This window comes from Monodelphis domestica, chromosome 3 (assembly GCF_027887165.1).
Source record: "Monodelphis domestica isolate mMonDom1 chromosome 3, mMonDom1.pri, whole genome shotgun sequence".
Taxonomy (NCBI): domain Eukaryota; kingdom Metazoa; phylum Chordata; class Mammalia; order Didelphimorphia; family Didelphidae; genus Monodelphis; species Monodelphis domestica.
Window position 1 is genome coordinate 82,720,709 of NC_077229.1, and position 8,921 is coordinate 82,729,629.

The 8,921-nt window shown below is 38.6% G+C and overlaps 1 protein-coding gene across 1 annotated transcript; it reads right to left on the reverse strand.

Annotated features, from left to right (window-relative positions):
• Positions 1–262: 262 nt before the first annotated feature.
• On the reverse strand, positions 263–1,204 carry LOC100032768 (olfactory receptor 1361-like). Its single transcript, XM_001381671.2, has one exon. It carries the CDS (start codon positions 1,202–1,204, stop codon positions 263–265), a length of 942 nt encoding a protein of 313 aa, XP_001381708.2.
• Between the last annotated feature and the right edge of the window lie 7,717 nt (positions 1,205–8,921).

Here is an 8,921-nt window from a genome sequence, read left to right on the forward strand (position 1 = left end):
AAATAGCAACAAGATGTACCACTTGAGTAAATGTCCCTTCATCTTGTAAATAAAGAACCTGAAGAGGAGGTTAACTTGGTATTATACATTTAGGAAGTGGTAAAAAAACTAGAACCATGCAGTCTGGTAACTGGCTCCATGCTCTGTCCATCACATTGCACTACTTCTTGGGCAGGTTAAGAGGTGAACAGATTGAATATTCCATTAGAGAAAACTCATTGAAATCTTTTTCTTATGGCAGTGAAAGTGTAGCGTGAGAAAGTCACAAAGAGAAACCTGGTTTCCTCAGGAGAAGCATCCTCAGGGCTCCTTTTATGTCATTGTTCCGCAGGCTATAGATGAAAGGGTTCAGCATGGGGGTGACTGCGGTGTACATCACAGCTGATGCTATGTCCTGTTGGGCTGTGTGGGTGGATGTGGGACTGAAGTACACTCCAATGATTGTTCCATAGAAGAGACAGACCACAGTGAGGTGGGAGCCACAGGTGGAGAAGGCTTTCCATTTCCCGTAAGCTGATGGTATCTTCAGGATAGCTACAAAAATGTGAAAGTAGGAGATCAGAATGCCCATGAATCGGATTATAGCTGTCAGTCCTCCCATTGTATAGATCAACAAGTCATTGATGGAGGTATCTGAGCAGGCGATCCTTATCACCACACCAAGGTCACAGAAGAAATGGGGGATTTCATTGTGGCCACAGAATGAGAGTTGAGTTATCAGGACAGTATGTGTCAGGGCATTGACACAAGGCCAGAACCAGGGCACTGCCACCAGAAGGACACAGACCCTTGGTGTCATGATCATGGTATAATGTAGTGGGGCACAGATAGCTATATAGCGGTCATAGGCCATGGAGGCAAGGAGGATGCTATCTAATCCTGCAAACCAACTTAAGAAGAAGAGTTGTGCCAGGCAGCTTATGTAAAGTATTTCTTTGTTTCCAGATATATAACTAACCAGCATCTTGGGGATGGTGGTGGTGGTAAAGCAGATGTCACCCAGGGACAAGTTGCTAAGGAAGAAGTACATGGGAGTATGAAGGCGAGAGTCAATTGTAATGGCTAGAATGATGAGTAGGTTCCCCAGCACTGTGGTCAGATACATAAGCATAAAGAGGAAGAACAGAAGCCTCTCCTGCTCTGGTTTACTTGAAAGGCCCAGAAGGATGAACTCAGAGACTTCTGACTGATTTTTCTGTTCCATGGTTCTGTTGGTAAACACATGTGGAAAAAGAGACACAATATGAATTTTAGAAAGTCCATTCAAAGTTTATTTGAATGGTTTTACAGGAATAAAATTAGTAAATCCAGAATTGGTTGAGACTTAGGATATGGGAAAAGAAATTATCACTGCTAATAGTCTTAAGTCCAAAATTTACAGGTGTGAAGATTGGATTCAGCTACCTCCTGATTGTAACAATGAAGATACTTTGACAAAATTAGGAATGTCTATACCCATACTTAAGGATTAAGTATTCAGGTGGATGGTCTTTGAAAGTCATGTGCAGATAATGGCTGACAGACCCCTGGGCTGTCCTAAGTCAAGCTAAGCTACCATTGGTCCAGATGAGATGCAGGAAAGTGATGTAAAACCATCCATATAGTTTGGGTCACTTCCTCTCTTTGGCTCTTTCCCCAGAGAGGTGGATGTGGCTGCTGACTTCCTGTGAGTAGGCCTGGGCGCCAGTTCGAGCCTTGAACTTGAGCCTGGAGCCGTTCCCTCAGCTTCGTTGAGACAGTCATGTGGTGACTAATAAGACTGACTCCCGTTTCCCTTGGCTCTCAGGAGAGGCCCCCTGGGCCAAGGCCTTGAACTCCTTCCTGGTTTAGTGTGAGCCAGAGCAGTTTAAATTATATCTTTTCCTCTCTCTCTCTCTCTCTCTCTCTCTCTCTCTCTCTCAATCTCTTTCCTCTATATTAATTAAAATTACCATAAATTTCCAGCTGACTTGGGTATTTTTATTTGTGATATACCTTGCTGACCAATATTTAATTTAGTTTAGGTCACAACCATAAAGTTGTACTTTACATTTTGGCTGATCATGTTGGTTGTGATAAAATACCCTCCATCTTCTTAACTTTCCTAAACCTTTTCTCTACTGTGACTATCCCTAAGTTCAGCTTTTAATAGCTTATTTTGGTCATCTGTAGAGGTAAGTAAATTTGGATTTTTTTTTTTTTGCTCTCTCCATAATTTAGATAGAACACAGCTTTTCTAAATCTTAGCAACAGGGCCCTAAGGTCCTGGCTGGGAGAGCTGTTTTTAAATCTCCATTCCCTTAGGGAGTAGAAAATCCAACTAGACAACCTTTACTGACAATATTGTCTAGATTACTCTTAATTATGAGTGGGGGAAACCTGTAGAAAGTTTTGGCTTTGTCCTGCTCCCCACCTATTTTGTGAATTACAGGCAACTTAATGTTTGACTTTAGAAATATGTGGTTACAGCCAGTTCACATCTTACTCAGCAACTGGTTTATGAGCTCTATGACCAAATTTGTAAATATATTATTTCTTGTCTCTCTGAAATAGCTCATCCCATGGAACTTATGGCAAATTTGTCTCCTACCCCACCCCCTCCACCCTAAGTTCACACCCTTTCCATGCTTCCTACCCCACCCTCCACCCTAAGTTCACATCTAAGTTCACACCCTGCCTATGCCTCCTACCCTAACCCCTCTGTATCCTTTCCCCCTCCTTCCCACCCTGCCCAATTCATTTCCCATATCATTCCTACCTCTCATCTGTTTGGCACTATTGGGACAACAACAAACCCTCCCCCTCACCATGCCCAACCCTTCCCTTTCTCATACCTACCCCATTGAGAATGGAGCAAGAAGCCTAGAAACAGAAACACAAGAAAATTCAGACAATTTATTTCCTTTAAGGGAAGTTCCAACTTTCAGTAAAAATGGGGACTTGGTATCTATAAGACGCCACACACCTTTTAACCCTGAAGATTTAAATAAATTCAAGGAAGATCTTCCATCATTTGAGGAAGAAACAATGTTAATTATAAAATATTGGAGAACATATTCAGAACTTCTGATCCTACTTGGAGGAATGTTGAAAATTTATTAGCAAAATTTCTGTCAAAAAGAGAGAAAAATAATGTCATCTCTCTGGCTAATTAGAAGTGAGGTAGAGGAGAAAATTATTGGCCAACTGAAAATCCACTCTGGAACCCCAATGTTGAACTAGATCACACAAAACTAAACCAGGCCAGAGAAGCATATTGACAGTCATGAGAGTTTGCTCTGATAGACCTGAAAAAAGCTCAAAATTTGAAAGAACCCAACAAGAAATTGATGAGCCCCCTCCCAGTTTATGGACAGACTTATTGACATAGGAAATACATATATGGACCTTGATTTGTCCAGAAAAAGGGACATTAGACAAATACATAGGCAATTCATTGAGAATTATTGTTCAGTGGTAAAAGACTACTTTAAAACTAGCTGTCCTAATTGGGACTCTATGGACCTCAAAGAATTGAGAAGAGTAGCAGCCTATGTTTATAAGGGTCATGTAAACATACCTAAGAAATGCAATACCTCAGTGGAAGAATTAAAGAAGGCAATTGAAATGTTAAAGGGACAATTGAAAAATAAGGGAGAGACCACAGTCCCATTGTAGGAATCCAAAGATAAATCATTAACATGCCTTTACTGTGGGAAGAGTGCCATGTAATGATGGTCTGTAGGAGCTGGCTATGGGAAAAAAGAAATAATAACAACTTTAGAAATAATAACTATAGGAATCCTAATGTCAATTAAAAAAAAGGGCAGTGCTTTAAACGAGGAAAATGATAATACCCAATACAATGCTATTCCATTGATTCACAAAGTGTAGTGGGAGTATCAGGAATACCCCAAAGAGTTGAAAAACTTGCCCCTAGAATGGTGTCTGTAGGACCCCTAGAGGTACAACATTCCTTTCTTTTAATGCCTGACTCCCCTTTAAATTTGCTGAGGAGAGACCTATGTAAACTCAGAGCCACAATAACTCGTTCACCAGATGGTTCTTTATCATTGGAAGTACCAGAGGAATCTTTAAATTTACTCCCTGTACTTCTCTCGGAAAACCAGGAGGCAAAAGAGCCTTCCACTTTTGAAATACCTAAAGATATACCAGAGTCTCTTTGGGCCACATCTTCTTCCGATGTAGGCTTAATTAAACCTGCTGTTCCTGTGCAGATAAAAATTAAATCTAGCCCACCTCCTTCCATCCCTCAGTATCCCCTCTCAAAGGAGGCAATTGAGGGTATTACACCAGTTATTAACTCATTAATAGAACAAGGAATAATAATCCCTTGAAAATCTAAATACAACACGCCCATCCTGCCAATTAAAAAATCAAAAAGAGGGCCCGATGGCAAGCACCTCTATAGATTCGTACAGGATCTAAGGGCAGTGAATAATCACATTATAAAGAGACACTCCGTAGTTTCTAACATACATACTATTATTTCATCTATTCCTAGCACAGCTACATACTTTACAGTAGTAGACTTGTGTTCATCTTTCTTTTCCATACCTATACATGAGAACTCCAGGCATATTTTTGCTTTTACCTGGAAGGGCTCACAAAATACCTGGTGTTGGCTGCCACAGGGTTATGTAGAAAGTCAGAGCTTATTTGAGCAAATTTTGAGCCAAGAAACAGACAATATAACATTTAAAAATAGTAAATTAATCAAATATGTAGATGATCTACTCTTGGCTTCAACAGACGCAGAAACATGTCAAGAAGATAGCAAACACCTTCTTTTGGAATTGCACAAAAGAGGACATAAAATCTCGAAGGATAAAGTTCAGTGGTGTCTCCCAAATGTAGAATATTTGGGATTCATCTTGACTGTGGGTGCTCGTTATATTTCTCCAAAACGAATTGAGAATATTCAAAATTTAAGAGCTCCTACTACTAAGAAACAGTTGAGAGCAATTTTAGGAGCAACAGGGTTTTGCAGACAATGGATTCCTTGCTATGGGGAAATTACTAAACCCCTTATAGCATTAACAAAGGATTTGGTTCCTGAACCCCTCAAATTAGAGCCTGAACACTTGTCAGCTCTATCAGATCTAAAAAAGGCTATCATGTCTGCCCCTGCTCTAGGCATCCCAGATTACAGCAAGCCATTTACTTTATATGTGCATGAGCAAAGAGGAGTAGCCTCTGGTGTGTTAACTCAGACTTTGGGACCTTCTTAGAGCCCAATTGCTTATTATTCTGCCCAACTAGACCCAGTAGCAGCAGGAGCACCACCATGCCTTAGAGGAGTAGCTGCTACAGCCTTACTAGTAACAAAAACTGTTGATTTAGTATTGGGATGTCCATTAACAATAATGTGCCCACATGAGGTAGAAGCATTGTTGCTAAGGCATAGAACACAGGCATTCTTGGATCAGAGAATTACAAGATATGAAATAACCTTATTAAATAGTGAAAACATTACTTTAAAACGTTGTACTACTCTTAACCCTGCCACCTTACTTCCAGATTTACCAACTTCAGGGGAACCATTACACAATTGTGAAACATTAGTGTCCATGGCAGAAAAACCTCGAGATAAGCTATTGGACACTCCCTTAGACAATGCAGATCTTATTTTATTTACTGATGGTTCCTCTTTTATGAGGGATGGCATACGTTACACTGGAGCTGCCGTAGTCTCAGAATTTGCCACTGAATGGTCAGCTTCACTACCTTCTAACATTAGTGCTCAAGGAGCAGAACTCATATCTCTGAATCAAGCTTGTATAATTGCCAAGGATAAAAAGGCAACAATTTATATGGATTATAGATATGCTTTTGGCATTTGTCACTCAGTCTGAATGTTATGGCTCCAGAGAAGATTTTTAACCTCAGCTGGAAAACAAATAGCTAATGCAGAAATTATTAATGAAGTTCTTTCTGCTCTCCAGCTTCCTGAAGCCCTAGCTGTAGTTCATTGTTCTGCCCATACAGGTGGCACTGACCCTGTCTCTAGAGGAAATGATCAAGCAGATGCCTCTGCAAAGCTAGTAGCCATAGAAGGACTGGAATTAATTTAAACATTAACAACCACTAATGATTTAAATCTACCACTTTTCCTATAATGAAAAGGAAGTGGAAAAATGGAAACAAAAATTCAAAGCAAAACAGATTAATGGAGTATGGGTGTCATCTGAAGGAAAACCCCTGCTCCCTAGAAGTTTCGATAACCAAATTTGCCAATCTATTCATAAAAATGGTCATTTTGGCACGCAGGGCATTGTGGACTCTGTCAAGAGAGTATGGATAGCCCCTGGTATAACTACTACAGCCTCTAAAGTATGTTCAGCCTGCTCTACCTGCCAGGCATATAAGCAACATGCATTTCATGGAAAAGCCTTTGGTGGACATCCTCTGGCTTACACACTTTTTGAACATCTATAGATAGATTTTCATAACAATGCCAAAGGCTGGACATTATAAATTTTGTCTAGTAATTGTAGATCAACTAACCAGATGGCTGGAAGCATTTCCTGAGACCCGAGCCACGGCAGATTTTGTTGCTATGATACTTTTAAAGGAAATTATTCCTCGCTTTGGACTACCAGCACATATTGATTCAGATAGAGTAAGTCATTTTACTGATTCTATCCTAAATCAGATATATTCTTGCTTGGGAATAACTCCCAAATTCCATGTTCCATATCATCCCCAGAGCTCAGGACAAGTTGAGAGGATGAACAAAGAACTTAAAACTATGATTGGCAAATTATGCACTGAGACCCATTTAAAATGGCCTGAAATTCTCCCTCTGGCCCTATTTTATCTCAGAAGCAGGCCTAGAGGAGACCTACACATCTCACCATTTGAGATGCTTTTTGGACATCCGCCTATACAGGCTAAACCTTTTCCCCCTGCATATACCTCACTATTAGGGGGAGATACTACTATTGCTTCCTATATACAGGAATTACAGCACAAACTACGTGAACTTCATGAATCCGGAGCTGCAGTACAAGCCAGACCACTAGACTTTTCTCTGCATGACCTGAACCCAGGAGACAAAGTTTATATTAAGAATTTCAAGCGTACTGGAGCAACTCAGCCTTCATGGGAAGGACCATTACAAATATTGTTAACTACTCCAACATCTATAAAGATTGGAGAAAAGGACTCTTGGATTCATTGCTCACATGTGAAGAAAGCATCTTCTGCTGAGACTGATTGACTGTAACCTATCACATGCATTGGAGATAATAATCCATAGACAAATGGATGCTGTTTTTTGAGAACACTTTGAATTCCTGATTTTTTTCCCTCTCTTCCCCACCCCTTATTTTTTATTATTGCTTTTATTTTAGTTTGATTAAAATATTTGATTTTTCCCTTTTTTCTCATTTCTTGTACTAAAGGTACATGCAATTAATATTATTTTCTGCAGTAATATGTTTTATATATATATATATATATATATATATATATATATATATATATATATACACATATATTTGTGAAGTACTCAGACAAGTCCCAAAGTTTGACTATCATTCTGACTCCCTATATCCCCGAGAATGAAAAAATCAGACCAGGTAATGACACTTCCCTATCAAAATAAAATTCTAGTTCCTTTTCTTCTCATAGTATGGCAACTTTCTATAGTCTTGGCTGCAAATGGGTAAGTGAAATATTACTGCATTCTGTTCCTACAGACTTGTGGGGTAGAAATTACTTTAAATTGAATCCCAATTCAAGGGCCTACTATGAATTTATTCTTGGTTACTTAACATTTTATATACATAGATTTTAGTATTTTTATTCTGATTTTGAATTTTTTTCTTTCTCCCAAAAGTTTAATTTTCTTCCATTTTTTTCCTCTTTATATTTTTTTTTGTGTTGTTTTGTTTTTCTCATCTTTTGATAATTTACACATATACCCCTGAAACTCAACATTGAATCCTGAGCTGAACTGGATGTTTTTTAACACCCACTTCAGTGGGGATTGCATTTTAATAAAAATACAAGATTTTGAATTTTTGTTCGAGAAAAGATCTTCAAGGAAAGAAGCTTGCTAACTCCTAATCTAGAGAATGAACTGTTGCAGAAAGATGCTAGAAAACCTATACTACATCAAGAAGATCAAGAATGAATTTTGGATGTGGGTGATTGAATTGAGGTTTGATTGAACAATTATTTGAATGTATACTTTTATGCCAAAAGGGGACTGCCCACTAATTGATTTCTGTCAATGCGCCTAGTAAAAATTGGTTTTGCTGTTTGTCTTTCTTCTATTTCCCTTTTCTATCTAACTATTGTAATTTCCTTTTAGAAACTGAATATTGTATACATCTGTAGTTAGAAGTGCTTTAGGACTTTAGATTCACTTTTTCAAACAAATGCTCCACTTTGCCATCAGATAGGTCTGGCAAAATCACAAAATATCAAACAGTGAGCCAACATCTGGCCCTTAAGGGATACAGAGTACACAATGACACCAGGATTGTGGGAGCTTTGGGGCATTGGGACCCAGATAATGAATCTGCGCTGTCCAGACTAAGACTCATGCCAAGGTCTGGAGGAGAAAATTAATGGTATGGGAAGCAAATAGGTAGAGCAGGGACATAGGGAACTAGAATGTCACAGTTCATGGGCTGAATGTATGTGAACGTAAAGAAATTCTTTACTATTTGTAATGGCAGGGAATAGCCATTTTGATTTCTTTTTTTACCTTATGGATATTTTAGTTAAAGCTTTTATATATTATTATTATTATCATTATAAAACTGAGATCAGCTATCATATATTATATATGAGTTTTTATATTTCTTCACTTTTAATTTTGTTTAAATACAATGTGAATTCATGAGCAGAATGATTAAAATGTAGAGACGGCAGCAGAGAGGATCAATAATTCATGAAGAGAATTTTCAAGAAGGAATCCAGTAGTTAAG